The sequence below is a fragment of the Manis pentadactyla genome, chromosome 1 (genome assembly GCF_030020395.1).
Source record: "Manis pentadactyla isolate mManPen7 chromosome 1, mManPen7.hap1, whole genome shotgun sequence".
NCBI classification, from domain to species: Eukaryota; Metazoa; Chordata; class Mammalia; order Pholidota; family Manidae; genus Manis; species Manis pentadactyla.
Window position 1 is genome coordinate 82,788,982 of NC_080019.1, and position 20,093 is coordinate 82,809,074.

General features: G+C 38.4%; 1 protein-coding gene across 4 annotated transcripts in view; it reads left to right on the top strand.

Annotated features, from left to right (window-relative positions):
• Nucleotides 1–1,028: 1,028 nt before the first annotated feature.
• TSC22D2 (TSC22 domain family member 2) overlaps nucleotides 1,029–20,093 on the top strand; it is a 46,570-nt gene continuing 27,505 nt past the window's right edge. The window contains exons 1-2 of one of the 4 annotated variants that reach the window (XR_008996645.1): nucleotides 1,029–4,271; nucleotides 15,575–15,646. Coding sequence is in view for 2 of the 4 variants with exons in the window: in XM_036896330.2 (XP_036752225.1) it covers nucleotides 2,296–4,271; nucleotides 15,575–15,646 (2,048 nt within the window). In the remaining 2 variants the exon portion in view is untranslated. The remainder of the gene's footprint in view (nucleotides 4,272–15,574; nucleotides 15,647–20,093) is intronic. The other 3 variants (XM_036896330.2, XR_005026946.2, XM_036896331.2) reach the window with 3 other exon arrangements.

Genomic DNA, 20,093 nt, shown 5'->3' on the forward strand with positions numbered 1-20,093 from the left:
AGTAAGGATCTAAAAAATTATAAATTTTAATTATTGTAACATCCTTGGGATAAAAGTATTTTTACTCTTCAAAGATTAGAGAACTGAGTATAATGATTAATTTATTTATATAAGTCATCATGATATGATTGCTAAAGCTGTAATAGATATGAAATCTTTATTTCCAGCAGGACTTCTTAGATTTTACCTAAATGGTGTATTGGTATATCAAACTTCAAGAGCCACCTTCCCCATTTTTTAACTGTTTAAAAGAATGGCCTTACCATTTTTTATCTTTTTTTGCCAGAAAGTAGCTAAAAGATAATAAATTCATTAATATCTTCATATCTGCACTCTTCACTGGGACAGGAATGAGTGCTTTCTGACTCTTTCTGGTTGTTTGGTTCTGGACCAAACCAAACCTTTTAACACTCTGGCTCCAAACTAAAAGTTTTAGAATAAACTAATGAAATAACTGTTACTATTTAACGCAGTAGGTTCTACATGGAGCCCATAAGCTGACTTCGTGCTAAAAGTAAAAACAGCCTCAAGAGTTTCAATGAACTCTTCGAAGCTGGAATCACAACAAATTCAGGAAAATTAGGATTATGCTGGAAACCTCCAATCTTTTTTTAAACTGACCTCACCCTGGGCAAATAACCAGCTCCTGATGCCATTGTTGGAGACAAAATTTCTGGCTGAAAGATCATTTTTCTGCCTCAATCTGGCTTGCTATTGTTAGCTAATCATCACTATTTCTCTCAACATTTCATTCTGACCACAGTGGTCAACATTTGTTTTCAGGAAAGGCTTCTTAAGTGATTTCGGTTCTTCCAGCCGTCTCCCTTTTTATCCTAGCTAAATCCCCGACTCCCATTCCTATCGCCTTGTTTCACTTAAGATTTTGCTAAACAGTAGAGACGGCACATGACCTCCAGCCTTCTAGTGTTTCGGAACAACCGATATAAAAACATTCTATTGAGATTATAAACTTCTCTAGGCTTGGAATTTAAGAGTCTTTAGCTTTTCAACAGTTAAAAGATCTACAGCGCACAATTAAAGTTTTTAAATTTTTAAATTTAAAAAAACTCCTCTTTTTTATTCTTTAGCCCCGCCCACCGCCTCCCCCCTCAGGACTCCACGCGAAACTGCAGGAAACCGGAGGAGGCGGGGCGGTGACGCCACGACGCCGGTGCGTCACGGAACGGCGGCGGCTGCGGCGCTGGCGGTAGCTGCGGCTGCGGGGGCATTTTAGTCAGCAGCGGCGGCAGTGGCGGCGCTGCTACTCTTCCCAGCATCCCTGGCGCGGCCATTTCAGCCCCATCTTGGACGAGGGGAGGGAGCTGCAGCCGCTGCTTCAGCAGTTTGAATTTGTTTCTCCAGGGTCTGCGAACCAGGCGCACCGAGGAGGAGCCGAAGAAGCGACCACTGGTCTCTCACACAGCCGGAGCGCCTCTGCTCTCCGGCCAAGCCGGCCGCGGCCGCCGCCGCCCCTCACTCGCTCAGGAGCCGCGCGGGGAGGCCGAGACCGCCGTCGCCGCCGCCCGCCCGCGGGGGCGGCTCCCCTTCTGAGGGGAGAACCGAGCCGGCTTTCCCCTCCCCCGGAGCGGGTTTCCGCCAGAGACAGTCGACATGTCTCTGGGGCTGAGCTCCGGCTAGGGCCGGGAGGGAGGGCCTCTCGCCCGCGCCGAGGCGCCGAGGCTCCGTCGCCCGCCCGCGGACCTTCAGTCAGCCCCAGCCCCACGGCTTCTGGCTGAATCAGGAATCCCCGGCTCCAGACTCTCCACTCCTTCCCCTTCTCTCCTCAGCGTCCGGGAGCCCGAAGCTGACGGCGGCACCGGCCTGAGAAGCCCGTGCGGGGCAGCACCGCCCCTCCCGCCGTCGCCGCCTCCCCTTCGCCCTCCCACTCCCACCCCCCGCTAAGGCCTGCTGGCCGCGCGGTGCGCCGAGCTGGACTGACCACGGCGGCTCGGAGGCGGCAGGAGGAAGCAGCCGGCCCGCGCCTGAGATCGCGCCCTCGCCGCCTCTGAGGGGGGTTGAATTGAGGCGCCGCGACTGCGGGAGGCGAAAAGGGAGGAGGAGCCGCCGCACGAGTGAGGCGGGTAGAGCCGAGGAGACGGACACACAGAAGGAAACGGCGAGGAGGATGTCTCACAGAGCGGCCCGCGTCCGGATCTGCCAGTGACTTAACAGCGGCGGGCCTCAGACCCCAGCGCGGACTCGGACTTTGTCTTTAGGGGCCCGTGCTCTGCCCTTCTGGTTTCCAGCGAGATCACAGAGGAGCTGGCGTGCTTCTGCCCTCCAGCCTTCTTCACCATGTCCAAGATGCCGGCCAAGAAGAAGAGCTGCTTCCAGATCACCAGTGTCACCACCGCCCAGGTGGCCACTAGCATCACGGAGGACACCGAGAGTCTGGACGACCCGGACGAGTCACGCACAGAGGACGTCTCCTCCGAGATATTCGACGTTTCTCGGGCCACGGATTATGGCCCTGAGGAGGTCTGCGAGCGCAGCTCCTCCGAAGAGACGCTCAACAATGTGGGAGATGCGGAGACTCCCGGGACCGTCTCCCCAAACCTCCTCCTGGACGGGCAGCTGGCGGCCGCAGCGGCTGCTCCAGCCAACGGAGGAGGAGCCGTTTCGGCACGGAGCGGGCCTGGGGCGCTGGCTAATACTTTGGCAGCGGCCGCCGCCTCGGCCCCTTCCTCGGGGGCACCCGGCACGCCCCCGGTCGCGGGCTCATCTGCCGGGCCAGGGACTGCAGCCCCGTCGCAGCCCCCCACCACTTGTAGTTCCCGTTTTCGTGTGATCAAACTGGACCATGGGAGCGGGGAGCCCTATAGACGCGGCCGATGGACGTGTATGGAATACTATGAACGAGATTCAGACAGCAGCGTTCTGACCAGGTCCGGGGATTGCATTAGGCACAGCAGTACTTTTGACCAAACTGCAGAGCGGGACAGCGGTTTGGGCGCCACCGGAGGATCAGTAGTGGTGGTAGTGGCCTCCATGCAGGGGGCGCACGGGCCCGACTCGGGAACTGACAGTTCCTTGACTGCTGTGTCACAGCTACCCCCGTCGGAGAAAATGAGCCAGCCCGCTCCGGCCCAGCCGCAGAGTTTTGGCGTTGGGCAGCCACTGCCTCCGCCGCCGCCCGTAGGTGGGGCTGTGGCTCAAAGCTCGGTTCCAACGCCGCCGTTCCCTGGAGCCGTGGCCGGGCCACCGCAAATAATGGCAGTCGCGCAGCCAACCCAGCCCCAGGGAACCGGGCCCGGCGTCGGTCCCCAGACGCCCAGTGGACAGGGTCTGCCGCTGACGAATGTAACCTTGGCGCAGCCCGGCATGGTTCTGCCTCCGCAGCCGGGCACAGCGGTCGGCACTTCTGCAACGCAGCAGCCCCAGCAGTTTGCGTATCACCAGACTCAGCTACCGCCGGCGCATCTGTTGCCTATCCAGCCCTCTGGTCAGAGTGAGTACCTGCAGCAGCACGTGGTCGGCTTGCAGCCACCAAGCCCCGCGCAACCCTCGTCCACCGGCGTTGGAGCAAGCCCCGCCGCGGCTGCCAGCCTTCCCGTGGTCACCGGCCAGAATGCCGTCTCAGTTGGCGTGCAGATAATGGGCACGTCTTCCCTGCCCGGTGAAGCTGTGGCCCCGGGGCCGGGACCCGCGCAAGGCGTACAGGCCGTGCCTTGCCAGCCGGCTGGAGTGTCCCCGGCTGCAATGGGAGGCGCGGTGCAGCCGGGCCTGGTTCCTACCGGGGCTGGGCAGCCCCAGCCCGTGCCTCCACCACAGCTGGGTGGCACTAGTGCGCCATCAGCCGTGCCTGGTGGCTCCCACGCCATGGTGCCCGGAGTTTCAAATGTGCCTCCAGCCATGCCCGCTCCCAGCGTGCCTAGTATGTCTACCACTTCTGTTGCTATGCCAAATGTACCCGCGCCTCTGATCCAGTCGCAGCAGCTGAGCAGCCATACGCCAGTCAGCAGGAGCGGCAGCATAATCCAGCAAGTTGGGCTGCCCTTGGCGCAAGGCACACCCAGTGCACCAACAAGTCTACCACAGTCTGATCTAAGCCAGTTTCAGACCCAGACCCAGCCTTTAGTCGGGCAAGTTGACGATACTAGAAGAAAATCAGAACCCCTACCTCAACCACCACTTTCTCTCATTGCTGAAAATAAGCCTGTTGTGAAGCCTGTTGCAGATGCCCTGGCAAACCCCCTTCAGTTAACACCTATGAACAGTCTCGCCACTTCTGTATTCAGCATAGCTATTCCTGTTGATGGTGATGAAGACAGGTATGGAAATCTTACTTAAAATATTTGATAGGCATGCTTGGCCAAACATTGTAGTTTCGGATACAACTTTGGGAGAATTCTCTTTTCAGCTTGAGACCCTTAGCATTTTTAAATACAAAAATTTGTGTTTAGTAAAATTGTTTTATCAGTTCTTGAAAAGACATTAGTTTTAGATTGTTGATATAAAGGTGTGTGATGAGAGAATTGGTCTTGTCACAGTTTTAAAAGCACTAAAATGGGTAGAGATGCAACGTTGTTTTTTCAAAAAGGCAGATTTTAGCTTAATCCTCTCAATTTAGCATCTGTAGCTAGAAGGTTATGAGATACAGGATTGTCCCTTTCTTAGGTAACAATCACACTTGAACACCTAGGCAGACAGCTTTGTTCAGTGTGTTTTGAGACTGAGACATAAAGCTAGCAGTTTCCCATTCTGGAGGCCCTCTAGTAGAGAAAGATCCAAGTAAGATACCTTCTCCAGTGTATCTGGAGAAGCTGGGTAGACTAATGGTGAGGTGTCAGATCCAGCTTTGAAGATCATATCTTCATTCAACCTTTTAATAAAAAAGGATAGATGTCAGGAGGCTTCCCAGTAACTTCTCTTAAGATTTTTTTTTTAAGCAGTTAAGTGTGTTGAAAAGATGTTCTTATCATCTGTCGGTCTTTTTACTATAGGAAAGGGAGGTATGAGATAGAATCTTTGACAGAAGTAAAAGCTCTAGGTCTTGAAGTTAGTTTAATTTTTACTAAAAGTATGAATGTCAACAATTAGCTCCCTGTATTTAAGGGATGCTTTTTTAATAGCTTAAGTGAAAATTGGTGTATTGCCACATCAGTTCTACAAAAATTGATGCTTGGTTATGTATGGTTCAGTGAGAATTTTAAGTGGTTTTGAGGAAATGTCATGAAAATTTGAGATACGGTATGTAATGCAAATTCTTAAAAACTGATGTTACATCGCTTTAAAATTACATTTAAAGATTACAGAGTGTCAGTTATTTCACAGTTAACCATTTATTTGCTGGGGTTTTTGAGAGAGGTTAATTTTAGATGAGTTAAAAGATGAAAACTATTTTTATGGATTTCTACCATAATTGGTATGTAGACTACAATGAGATTTGCTAAAACTTTTTCTTCCTATGTTTCATCTGAGTTCTTCACATTCTTTTCTTAACTTTTCATTTCTAATTAGCTTTGTATTTTTGTTATATACTTATGTTGGTTTAAAAAATGCTCACTGAAATTCATCTAATCTGCTTTTTGTAATTCAAAGTTCATATTTTTTTGTAGGTGACTTGTTTGTGGGAGTATTTCTTCCATCTGAAAACTCTCTAGAGAATACCACATGTCCATAAGTCAGCTAAGCTAGCTAGTTATTAAGAAAATTTATATGGATGGGAGACAGGGAAAGAAACTGATTCCACAAGCCACTCAGAAAAATCCTTTACATGTGCTCCCATATATCACCTTTCACACATAAGGGCACACCTGAAATGCAGATTGTGCTTATTTGTTCATTTTAGGTAATAAGTCAAGAGGTATCTTCCTTATCTAGCTGTCAGAAGCCAATTTTTTCTGACATGTTGGTAAATAACCATTTACTTACAATTCTGTTGATCTATACTTCTCCCATATCTCTTCAAGAAATTACGGCTGATTTCCCAGTCTCCTTCCCCCACCCCCAAAAAAGAAACACATGCACACCTATGAATGAAGAATATATTTTCTCTCTTAATTAACATCTCTCTCAGTTTACAGCATATGTAATTATATTCCCCAGAACTTTAATGTGATGATATGGCATGAAGTAGAGATCAAGTGGAAACTCTGGGATGTATTCTTCAGGCTGTGACCTCAAAGATGCATTTATTTCTCCTCTTACTTTATTAGAAGAGTCGATCATTTCAAGAATCTCATTTCCAAACCTGTGAATATTTGAACTACAGATACTACTGTATCAGTGTTCTTATCAACTGCAACAGTTAATCCAGTGCAGGGGTTTTGATGTGTGTGCAGTCCTATTTTAAATGTGGCACTTCCCTCTCCCACCCCATCTTTTAAAATCTGCATTGCTTATCAAATGTACATTTCTAATTTTATTAGTCTTTTGTTCGTTTCTAATTTAACATGCTAGTTTCCAAGATGTAATCTTACACATTTGACTATATTGTCACTGGAGCAACACACCTGGTGAAGGAATAAATCCATTAAGTAGAAATAGTTTTTTTGTTTTTTAATGGAAAATCATTGTAAAAGAAAGGGCATTTTGAACTTGAATGCTTGAAATGAAATAACAGTTTTTCCAGGCGTTTGTTTAAATTATTGACATGAGTATTTTGAGGAGACAGTACTAACAAAACCATAATTTTAATATGGTGATTTGGGGTTGCCCTTCTAAATTAAAATCTGCATACAGTTTTATTTGCAGTCATTCAAATGTAAAATAAAACATTGGAGTGAGAAGTCTTGAATAATTATGACTTAAACTTTGTGAATAGGATGAAATTTCATATCCTAAGAAAAAATTTGTAAATAACATGTTTGCTCTTTTAAAAAATGTGAAGATGTTAGTAAACACATCCTCTTTGAGAAAAGGAAGGAAAATGGAAGATGAACAAAAATGATTGACATTTAGGCTGACATTGAAAACTCTGTCTTGTGATTTTTGGTTCTGTTACCTAATACAAGATTCTATGTTTGCTCATTTGTTTTAAAGAGTCAGACCTTTAAAAGGGTTAATGGCTGTATATACAAAGTAAGAAAATGTTCTAAAAGTTCTCAGTTAACATTGCCTGTTGACTCTTTATTATTAATTACCATAAAGTTCATATATCATTCTAGCTTGTCATCTCATTATAAGGACTCATAGTTACTGAGATTCTAAAAGTTGATTTTGTGTCAACTGGAAGATATAATAATGATTGAAAATATAGTTCATAAAAAAATGAGTAGTCACTTTTACAGTGAAAGTTAAAAAAATTTGTTCAAACTACCTACACCTAACAGACTTCCTTTTGGTAAGGGGGAGGAGATACAAAATATTACTGGCCCTTTTGGAAGAGGAACACAGTACAGATCATTTTCCATAGATAGCTGACCAATGTGAACCTTGTAGGCCACATTCCAGGAACTATTATGAATGGCTGCAATTGTGAACTGTCAACTGCAACCAAAAGACTGTTGAAAACCTGATTGTAAGGATCCCTTAGTGGAAAATATGTCTATTATCTTGTTATTGATTTTATTTGTGCAGTTTGTTAATGACTACTTATGAAGTATTATAAATTGTCAATATTAAGTGGTCTGTCCTGGTAGGTGCTATAAAAAGTTTTGTTCATGTTAGATACGATATATGTGTATCATATGTACACACACATTTTTAATGGATTTTTTAAGTGAAAGAAGTATGTAAATGTATAATATCAGGAGAAAGAGCTGTCACTCTTATTTTTGTTACTTCTTAGAGCTCTCAAAATCTTACTGCATTTAGTCTTTAAAAACAAAAGCTGTTTACTCGAATCTGTGTTTCTTGGGAGCTTACGTTCCCCTATCTAAATTGAATTATAAAGGTAGTTTTGCCCTTCCAGTTTTTCAGCTGATGTTTAAATCACACATTGGATACCATCTTATGCCTATCTAAGTAAGTACTCTTAACAAGGATTTTGGGATCAAAGTGTAAAATCTTGTGTATGAGTGACATTGTTTAGTATAAAAAGTGATAACTGCATTCATCAAAGTACTGTGCTGATTACTAAAATACATTCTAGTCACAAACAGCTCTAAGTAAAGGAAATTATCTCAGAATTCCAGAAAGACCAATGTCTAGAAGTGCCTAAAATTTCCAAAACTAAGCGTTGTATCAGTAGGTCTATGGCTTTTTTTAAATTCCCATTGACACATACATTGTTCAGAATTTTGTGTGAACTAAATTATAGAAGCTGAACACTAGTTAACTTTTTAGAAAATATGGGAGCTTGGATGTATGTGGATAAGACACTCTAACTAATTTAGTAAATCCTTGTTTTTTCCTTGTCAGGAAAAAGGAGGGTATCTTGGACTAAAGTGCCTTTATGAGAAGTCATTTTTTACAGTACTCATAATGAAGCATGTATGTTTTCTACTTCCTGAGAATAAATACAATACCATTGTATTCTTCAGTAATTCGGATAGCACTAATTTGGGAACAGTAAAACATGATACTGGATTTATGGATCTGATACTTGCTAATTTGGAATGGAATTTAGTCTTTCTGTGCATCAAAAGAGATTGAAAGCAATCATGTTTTCTAGGGTCCTTCAGTTAACAGAACCAATGAGATGGTGAAGAAACCAAAATGAATCTCTTTCCTGAGGAATGGTTGATAGGGAATTCTAAAAGGATCTTGACTTTTCTTTACTAAAATGGCAGAAGTTGGGGGAGTGGGAGTAGACAGTGATCACAAATAACCAAGACCATATATAGTGAATGACAAAATGTGGTCTCAAAAGGAATAGGAACACAAATGGTTACTAGTGAGGAACAATGGTCTAATTCCTTCTTTTAATAATTGTTTTTAGGCCAGTATGTCTAAACAGATTTCCTTTTCTGAACAGATACTGTTTGTTTTTTAATTGCATTACTCTCTAAATACTTAAGTTTGAGGAAGAGAGACTTTACAGAAACACATCTGTCTAGTTAAGTGTAGCCTGAATGGTGCTGTTTCCTAAGTGATTTTTTATGAATGGGAAGAGCAGATTTTTAATAAATCTTAGTAGCCGACAAAATTTAAGGGGTATGTGTAGCAAAATTCCTGAATTGGAATAAGTCCTTTTAAGTTTGGTTTTTCTTTATGTTAAACTAGTGGACTTGTGATTTGAGGCTGCTCTTCTACATGATATAATACAAATTAGTGCATCCACAAAGAATCTGCATACCTGAATCATTGGTATAATTTTGGTCTTTTCTACAGTAATTCCTGAGCATAACAAATTACTCAGTATTTGTTATATTCATAATCTGGCATTATTTGGGGCAAAAATTGGGATTCCTCTATAAAGATTTAGGAACAGTAGCCAATTTGTCATTGTTATACATCACTACATGACTTTCATAATATATTTTAATGTATGCACTTCAAATTTGGCTGGTAATATTAAAGGTGTATTGATTATCTGCTTTATCTCCAAGAATATGTGCATAATTTATACTTTTAAATCTGGTGAATTAAATTTCATCTATGTTACTCATTCTGGAATGCTTATTTTTCTAGTTTGAAGCCCAAAATCAGATTTAAGTAATTAGTTTTATTTCTTTGTACCCAAGGTAATACCTGTTAAAGAGAATGAACTCTCATCCTTTCAGTTATAAATTGATATTTGATGGCTATATGAAAATTCTGCATATCATTGAGTTGATAATTTTAATGGGTTCACCAAAAACATAGACTATTAATAAATGTCTTGCTAATTTATACTAATCAGAGCAGGCAAGACAAATAAGTCTGATGTTAAATTACTTAAAGCCTTTTCCCTTAAGCTTTCACTAAAATTTGACTAAAGAATATTGATATACATGAGAAACTGTAATTAATGTGTCAGTTCTTGTAAATAATGCTAGTGTATTTTAAATGTTATTTTTAATCTTATAGGTTATCCTTCCTCATTATTACACAAGTAAATTGTTCAATCTTTGGTGAAAGATACCCAAAGCAAAGTTTTAATGCCTAGTAGTTCCTAAAGTAGAACTAGAATTCAGTTTTACTAAATGGTTTTATAAATTAAACCAAAACAAATTCTTCCTTGGCATGTGATCTACCTAGCCTTTAAAAAGATAGCAAAAAAAAGGGGGGGGGGGGCTCTTTATCACAATAAATAGTGAGTTTAATTATATCTTAGCATATCTCATGCATAATCATTACAGACAATGGAGTCAGACATGTCTGGGCTGAAATGCAACTGTCATACATACCTGAGGCATTTGACCTTGAGCTATTTTTTTAGCCCTCTAAGCTGCTTGTTTCCCCATATGAAAAATTGGGATAAATGGAAAAATACCTACCTTGGAGAGTTTGAGAGAATTAAATGAGGTGTGCAGGTTAATTTGTGAACAATCCATACATAAGACAGTATGTTTGGCAGCCCTGTGTCACTGAAACCAATATTTGAAATTGTTTCAGTATTTCCAAACCGCTTTCCAACATCACCCCTTGACATGCCACATGTCTACTAAGAGTGTTCAGTTTTGATAGTGTAATTGCATGGTATTGATGAAATCAGAGAAAAGGAGACATTCTTTTAAGCCATAAAAGTCATGATGTTGTAAGAAGTTCAAGTTGTGTTCTAGTTCTGGCTCTTCTACCACTCAACTGGTTTCTTTGGTCAAGTCATTTAACTTCTCTAAAGTTTCCTCTTTAGTATAATGTAGAGTTGAGATTTGGTCAGATTTTAAGGCTCTGTATGTGTGAATCCATACATTTATGCATGTTTCATGAGGGAGCTACCAACCTAATAAACCTTCCTCTTGCCAAACCCTTTTCCTGACCCCATACTACGGTGGAACAAAGTAAATAAAGTTTGTAAATATTCACTAAGTAGGGTGAATGCCCAAGAAAACATTTAAAGCAACAAACAATATGTCAAATCATTCAACTTTGCACTTTCTGAGTAATAAATACTGGGATACAGAAATAAAACTATCCTGCCCTCCAAGATCTCAGGCTATATGAAAATAATTATCCGATGTTACTTTGATATACATTACAGGCTGTGTTGAAGTAAATATAAAGTGCTAATGGGAACCATTTAGGACATCAGACTGGTGGGGGGAGGAAGTAGTTAGACTGACTTCTGTTTAAAATTGATTTGTTCCCTGCATAGATAATACATTTATACAGTCCAGAATTCAAACTATGCAAGAGTATAAATTGAAAACCATTCTATCACCTATGCCCTCCAGCCACCTAGTTTCTGTCCCCAGAATCAATCTGTTAGTACTTGTGCATTCTTCTGAAGCTACTCTTGAACTGAATCTTAAAAGGGTCATTCAGATTAGGTCACAAGTAAGAGAAGGGAGTTATTTTCCAAGTAGAGGGAGAAGACAGTTTGCATAAGAAAGTGGAAGAGTGAGAATGTGTCAGATTTGGAAAATGATGTGATTTGATGGGAACCAGAGTGAAAGGCTTAAATGTCATGATAAGAAATTGAGATTTTTATCCTAAGTTTATAGTTGCTGTTAAAGGTTCTTATTGTTAAAAGTAGTATGTATCTTGGAACCATTTCAGTACCCTTTTCAGTGATTATTGTACTTTTAGTTAAAATCTTCCTTATACAGGAAGGAAATCCTGGGGAAGATCCGAGTCCCTGAAGTCAGGATTCTCATCCAGTGGAATGGATAATAGCTTGGTATACCTAGCTCTAAGTTTAAGTATTCTGTTTGCCTCAATATTACCTTAATAATGATGAGATTAGATATATGTAAGAAAATCTACTAAAGGCTTATTTTTATACAGCATAATTTGGAAACTGTAACCTTATATTAAATACAAACCAAGCTTGTGTCAGGCCCTATGTAAACATACACTCATTTGATCTTTTCACCATCCCTAAGGAAGTGTTTTCTTTCCCTTTTTATGATTTAAGAAAAACTGAGACTGAGGATATGAATCACATAGTTAGCTATTAAGTAACAAAGCATAGATTTAGGCCTTCTGACTCTAAAAGTACTCTTGGATATTCCCAGAGTTAGTTTTGTTTTATCACTTTGCTGAGCATAAGAAGAAGGAAAAGCTACTATAGACTGATGTGTTGGAACTCTTTAACTAAAGGACATTTTTAATCTTTTAAAATCCCTAAATAGTAATGTTGGAGATGGCCCTTTTTCCTTTGCTTTTTGTGTTTCCCTGGTTTCTATTTATAGAGATCTCAAATTGAATTTTGACATAAGAGAAGAAGAAGGTATTTGCTGTGTTCAGGGCTCATTCATGTACCTCATCCTTTAAGCTTCAACAACTTTTGTAGCTTATTTTGAGGTATGCTATGTATGTATGTTTTTCCTCTCTGTTAGTTACTATGCAAAGATAGTTTCTCAGTAAAGTAGGTAGACATAAGTCACATTTGAGTCATTTTTTGATGTTCTGCTTTCATATACTTGGAAATCAATATGAAAGACTATTTAGTAGATAAAGCCAGGGAGAAAAGAGTATATTTTGTACATTAGTTTTGAAAAACGTCTACAAACAGGAAAACAGCATATTTATTTAGGTAGCTGAAATGAATTTAAAATAAACCACACCTCAGTCTTCCTAAGAAGTGCTTTGTTGTCTCTATATTTAGTAGCTTATGTTGACATCAAATATGTTACTAGAAAACTGGTTTTAAGTTTGATTCCTTGGACAAAAGAGAATTTGTGACTAAATCTGCATATAAAAATCAGTATTTCTGTAATATATTTGTAGTATGTCAGTTGTCTCTTGGTGCCTTCAGATTTTATAAACTGTAGCCTTGAAATGATCTCCATTAACAGCGTGGGGAGGGTGGGGAGTGCGCGGTGTGCATGTGCTCACGAGAGAGTAAGAGCGCTCACTACTGCCTGCATTCTTTTAATTTCCTCGATTTTATGCCATTCCAAAACAAGTCTTTGATGGTCAGGCCTTTCAGTTTTTACAAATGGCTCCTTTGAAATGCTTGGTCATCTAGGTTTTCACAGATTTGACTCCTTTAATCTATGCTTCTTAATCAATGTTTAGGCACTAATTATTGTTGCTCTTTGCTAAAAATCCCTCAGTTTATGGATAACATACCTGCTGAAGTATTGCAGAAGCCAAAAATTTGATATTTTATAAGACTGTCTAAATGTTTATCCTTGGACTCTAGACTATTTAAATTTTTCTAGAGTACATAGATTGCATAACTCCATATGGCTTCTTCATTTTGAGTATATGTAGAAAGTGTAACTGCCAGCTTTTGCAACCTAAGTGTATTTGTTCTGACATGTTCTAAAAACTTTAGGTCCATTTATAGTATTATATTTCACAGGTTCTTTTCTCACCCAAAGATATACAACGACTAGCTGCTGATATATTCATTCTCACTTCTGCATTTGACTGATGAAAAACATTCCATTATTAGAGTCTATGCTATAAAAGTGGTGGAATTTCATAAAATAAGTCATAAAACTTCATTTAAAACCAAGTTATTTTGTGTATGAATTTTCATAGTAAATGTTATGTACATATTTTTCCAAAGTCAAGGGATCTAAAGTCTTGTAAAGAATGTCATCCTTATAAATATGCCTTAATGAATTTCAAATTCTAGACGTCCAGAATAACTCCCAAGTTTATTACTCTGTTACTCTCTTATGTTTACTACTTTCTCTTTGAGTCACTCTATTTTAAACCCAAGGTCTCCAAACAGACCTGTGTGAGTAGTATACTTGTTCCCATATGGTCCCAGCTAAGCCTGCTAAAAAAGCCAAATTGAGTTTTCAGTTTGTTCAGTTGGCTTTCATTTAATTTGGCAGATTTCTAAGTACAGTCAAAAAAGCCTGACAAATGTATCATAAGAGGATACAAGCTGTTAAATATACAGTAGTTAACAGCCTCTTAATCCTTTCTTGATATTAGTAGGGCTAATCAGTGCATGTTATTGCCTTATATCTAGTCAAGAGAAAAGGAGAGAAAGGGTTAAAAGAATAGAAAGGGGTTGAATTAGGGCTTGCAAAGTACACATACCGAAGACTCCTAATTAAGACTCCTAATTAATCAATTGCTTCAGTGACACTCTGGCATCATCTAAAAGGTACCCTACTGGTTAAAATTAAAAATAACTTTAAAAAAATTTTTAATTGAGTAGGTAATATAGTGAGTCTTAATCTGAGTTTTGAAATCATGGAATTCTATCAAGTATTTCTTTTATTTGATGATCATTGATAATTTGATTCCTATTCCATCAGAACTTGGAAATAGTTTTCTTATTATATTAACAATACTGCAGAAACTCTCTTATGATACTTGTTAAGATCTCAGAATTGCCATGTTGTATCTGAATTTCATTTTGATGATAAATAAAAGCTGTTACTTCGTGAGAATTGACTATATCGAAGGAGCTTTACATCTAGTCTGTTCTTGAAACAAGCTCAACAATAATAGCTGCCACTTAACTGATAGAGAGGCAGACCTAAGAGGTTAGAGTTTAACTCTGCTATATGTTAGGCATCGTAGTTCAAGAGCATTAACTCTGGGACCAGATTGCTACCTACTAGCTCTGTGGCATCAGGCAAGTTACTTCTATCTGACTCAGCTTCCCTATCTGTGAAATGGGACTAATAGAGACACCTACCTCTTAGGGCTGTTCTAGAATTGAATTAATAAATGTAAAGCACTTAGAATAGTGTCTGGTATATAATAAGCACTTACATTCTTAGCTTGCTGCTGTTATTCTGCTACAGAATGAGTCAAGAATTTTAGAAGTGAAAATGTGGCAAGTTTTTGGTAGTTCCCTAATGTACAGATTGTTGAGGGAGACTGGAAATATGCTTAAGTGGAGGGAGTCTTTAGCAGGTTTGTCCCCCTGCAAAAGTTCAGTAGTCCCCTGAGAAACCTTTCCTAAGATGTGAGGTGAATCATGCATGCTGGGAGTTTGCCATGCTGAGCCCATCAGTTAAGAGTCTATGTTAAAGCTCTAGAGAATGTATCCCCAGGGAATAGTAGAATTGGATAGTGATTGTGCTGTATATATAAGCTCTTACCCTTTAAAGGGCCACTATATTAATGCAAGAAATTAGGAAGCTGCCATACAATTGCAGTGGTAATTTTTACCTTAACCCAGAGAAACCATGCATAAATGGATTCTGAAGGTGTAAATTGTGTCAAGTCCAACTCACAAAAGGACTCATTGTTCATCTTCAAACCCTGCCAAATAGATCTTAGGAAGAATTTTTATATTACAAACTTACTTTGCATGAATATCTAAAACAGCTTTGTTAAACTGCTAATATATAGGGCTTTAGAAGGCATTTGATAGGGTAGTGTTGCTAGGCTATGAACTGGTCACATTCCTGTGTGTATGAATGTACACACAACTGGATGCTAGTTTTTAATTTTATCTGTATTACCCCTTTCTTTTAGAACTGTGATCCTGAATTGTTGTCAGGGTCTGCTGGATTTTGTCCACTTTTCAAATTTCTTTCAAAATGTTTTTAAGTAAGCTTATGTGTTTTTTCCTCTTTTTTATTAGAGAAGTTACTATATTAGAAGTCTAAATCTTCCATCTTTTTTGTGATTTTACTGTACCTTCTCAACTTCATTTCCATTTGATTCTTGGATCCCACAGGAATCCTTCAACTGCTTTCTACCAAGCGTTCCATTTGAACACGTTTCAGGATTCAAAGAACCTCTGGGATAGGTATGAATACTTAAATATGGAATGCATACATGCAAAAGTGTATGCATGAATTGCTTCACGTTGTACCAGTTTCTCATCATTAAAACTAAACTATTACTTTGGGGAAAAATCATGTAGTATCTAGTAGCATGGGACAAAGCAGCAAAATAAACCAAAAGGTCAATCTATATTTTAAATAGAATATAAACAAACTTTTCTTTTAACTGCACTTTTAAGTATATTGTTTTTTGAAGTAGTTACGTATTCAATTGGATTTTATTCTATGAAATAATCCACTTACCCATGTGTATTTTACTATAAACATATATTCTATAAAATAAAGGCACTACGGTTATTTTAATTTTATACTATTTTATATGATTTCTCTGTAAAAATCTTAGTGATTCAAAGCAAAATGTTAGTTCATATTAAGTAGGAGGGACAAGTCCAAGGTATCAAAAGGAGTAGTTATTCTTGATGAGAAACTTTAATATCAAGCTTATTTGCTAGAATTCACTGGATCTGCATTACTGTTTTATAAATCCTTAAAAAACTATTTTCTCACAAAAAGGTGTATACTTTATTTTTAACTTTAAAATGTAGAATGAACTCTTGGAGTCCATTTATGGCAAAAGATACTTTGGTTTATCTTTCTGCTTAATATACATTTTCAAGTAGTATGTGCTCTGTTCAGTTATTTTGCTGAATATTTATTAGCACTCCATAGTTCTGTATCTAATTAATTGAAGTTGAGCACAAATGTTTTTAAAATTCACACAAAGCTTTGCTAGATTCTTTTAACTCTGCCTGGCAACGTATTTGTGTCCTCTTGCATAGTTTGGATAACATCATGGACTCAACTCCATCTCTTTCATTAGAAAAGAGTATTGCTAAGTGCATGTACATGTCATGTTATGACATGATCTGCATTGCCTAGAAATGATAACAGTCTTTAGCTTTTAGGCTTGATTTAATGTGTGTGTCACTCTAAAGAAATTTTCTTACGAAGTATCTTTTGGAGATGTGTTCCTTAGCTGAAAATGTTTTAATTTTATAGTATGTTTGTAATTTCCAGTTTTTAAATTGCATAGCTATAGCATCATACATTAAGATGTAAATGTAAATTGCATGAAATAAGCATGATTGCTTTAATATTCAAATGGCTTATCAGATGTAGCTAGGGTGAGTACTTTGGGGTGTACTTCATACTTTTCCATTAGAAAAAGGCAAAATAGCACTCTATTTAGAAATGTAATAAGAATAGTTTTCCAGATGTATGCTAATTTATTTCAGATAGCTAATTTTCATGAGGTATCATGGTATCTATGTGAACAATATTTTCATCAAAACAATATAGAAAGGTTTGAGCTTTATTTTTTTATGTTTGGATCTAATATTAAAAGTTTTGTTTTGGTAAAAAACAACCAAAGAAGTTGCCTGCTCTTCATTTGTTCTTACACCTAAATATGCCTTACCTTTTTTTTTTTTTTTCTAATAGCAGAAACATCTAAGGTATCAGAAATGGAGCTAGTTGCTGTTTCAGTAGTTTCTCATGGGTTGAAAATACTCTCTTTTCTTTGTGGAGCCTATTGTCCAGAACCAAAGAAGTTAGTGGATACTTGCTTACAATGTGTTAATACCAGAATATAATCAGAATTTACATTCTAGATCATTATTCACTGTAAGTTGACCTATTTGTTCCAAGGTATATTGCACCTGTTGGTACAAATCCAACCCAGTAGAAACTGACTAGTGGCTTCCTTTTAACTTTTCAACTAGCTTGTTAAATTTTAAGTTAAGAAGACCAGTAGTGGCCAGCTTTATTCTAACTACAACTTCATTTGGCAAATATCTACAGATTTTTTTAATAGGTGTATTAGCTAATAAAATACTGTGAGAATGTTCTTTCTTTTCATTGCAGACCAGTTGAAGATTTGTGTGTTGAGGCTTGAAAATATTAAATATAACTTCTGACCTCATTTGTGTTAGATTTCACCAAATTGCCTTGTCCATTTTTCACTATAGTAAATTTAGGACTTTTAAAATTTCACTCCTAATTTGGTAGGTAAGTATTTTGCAGGAATGATTCTATTAGGTAGAATCATTCAGGGGTTTAACCGACTATAAAGCTCTTACATTCTCTACTTAGTTGAGGTATAAATTTGCCTGTCAGTGTCTATAGATACCATATTTCAGACTCCTATTAATGAAATCTTGGAAATCATTTTCAGTAGGGGCAGCTTTTAAGTTCTTTGCTAGTCTTCATTAAACCTGCCCTAGATAGCTAGGATCCTTCGTTTTGCCTTGCTTGAGAGACCGGAATCTTTTTTCCCCAAGATTCTTTTATAAGAATATCTTTTAGTCAAAATGTAAGAAACTAGTATACCTTTCTCACGTTGACTTATTAGAGTTCTCTAATGTCCACTTTGCTTCCTTCCCTGTTTATATTAGAAATAGCAAATTGAGATGCTTTTCATCAGTGTGTCCCTGCCTATATTTAGGTATTCTCTCTTTGCATTGATATCCAATGCTTTATTCAGTTATTGTACTAAAGTTGAAGCTGCCGTCAAGCCTTCCTCTCCCTTTCCCTGTAGGTGCCATCTGTCTTCCCCATTTGTCATTTGCAGAGTCTTCAAAGAATCAGTCATCTGAAACCATCACCAAATAGGACAATAGATACTAATAGTTGAAAAATAATACAGCTCTTTCTTAGGAAGCCCTAAGCCTGTTTTTGTTGACTTATTAAAATGAATCATATAGCTTCCATAGTGAGCTTTCTGGAGATTATCTTTTTATGAAGAAGTCAGTTTCTATTGGTATCCTGCTCTATTGGCATTTCAGAATAGTAACTTTAAAATTTGACTGTTTTTTTTTCTTTAAAAAACAGCTTTCCAAACTTAATTATTGGAATTGCCTTGTTACATTAACAGTATTAGATTAGAAACCTATCTTGATCAGTGAGGAGCAGATTCTCATTGGGAGTCTATTGTCTAAGCTTAGGGTAAAAATTTACAAATTTACTCTCTTATAAATATCAGGTCAGTAAGGTAAAGGAGCACTAGAAGGAGGAAGCTTTAGTTCAGGTAGACTAAAGGAAGAAATCAGGTAGCTTGTGAGGATTTGACCTTACTGGTAAACAAGAGTATTTGCCATAGTGAAGGAAAATGCGTAAATGTAGCAACAAATGAGATAACAGTTGCTAGGTGCACCATCACCTTGAGTCTCTTGTCCTTTCTTAAGATAGCACCAATATTTAAAGAGAGAATAGAGAAAGTTGTACAGTTGAGTTACTGATTTTAAATTTATATCTAAGTAAATTTATAGTATGTCTTTTACTGGATACTTGATTATTTGAATTAAGTTTTTTAACACAGTAGTTACATCTATTTACATCTAGTTAAAAATTTAGATTTTACAAGTTCTCATTTAAATAACCTTAAGTGTTTTATGTTGAAGAAGGCTTCCAGTATTTCCTCTTTGTTCCCTATGAGATTACATTTTTGAGGATTAAATCAGAACCAGGTTGCTTGCATGAGACAATTTGTTTTGTTTTACTCATCCCCCAAGAAGCTTAGATATATCATTAACACCTGCCAGTACTTGTTAACCCAAATGGTAAAACTCAGATTTCAGAACTTGGATAATCTGGTTTTTGAATGCTCAGTGATAAGACTTTTTAAAAGTCTTTTTATTGAAGTATAATTTATATCAGAAGATTACACCATTCATAAACATACAGCTCAAACTGAACACATCTGTGTAACCAGCACCAGATAAAGACACAAAATATTATAAGCTCCTTCATGACCTTTTCATGCCCCTTCAAACTACTATCCTTGCCCTATCATGATTTCTAATAAGTGGAATCATACATTATGTATATTGTATCTGTGCTCCTTCACCCAGAATTATGTATGAGACCCACCCTTATGGTTCTGCATAGTTGCAGATCTGAACCATGTAACTTGAAGGAATCATCATAGTGAATTACTTGGTGGAGATTGATACTGATTAAATGTCCTCTCCCAACAATTATGTTGTAAGTACCTTGAAGATAGGAACCTGAACTGTTTTATAACCCAAATATATTCCCTAATAATTTGTACCTAGTACTTATGTAATTTATTATCTGATTACATTTTGACCTATTTCAGTGAAGGCTATTTCTTAGAGGATAATCAAAGATGCTAAAAATTAGAGGACAAATTTTTAATGACCTATTACCGTTTAGGCTGGATCTCATGAAAATCTAAGGACATACTTTTAAAATGTTCACATTAACATTAAAGCAAGAAGTCAAAGCTATTATTGCATGACAATATTTATAAATTTAACAGTCTGAATCATGAGAAATTGAAAGAATTTGTATGTAAATTGAGGGAGGTTGAAACTTGCGTTGAATAGATAGAATAAAAAATACCTAGATGCGTTAGTTGCCTGCATTTTATGGTGTTGGTTAGCTAGTAAT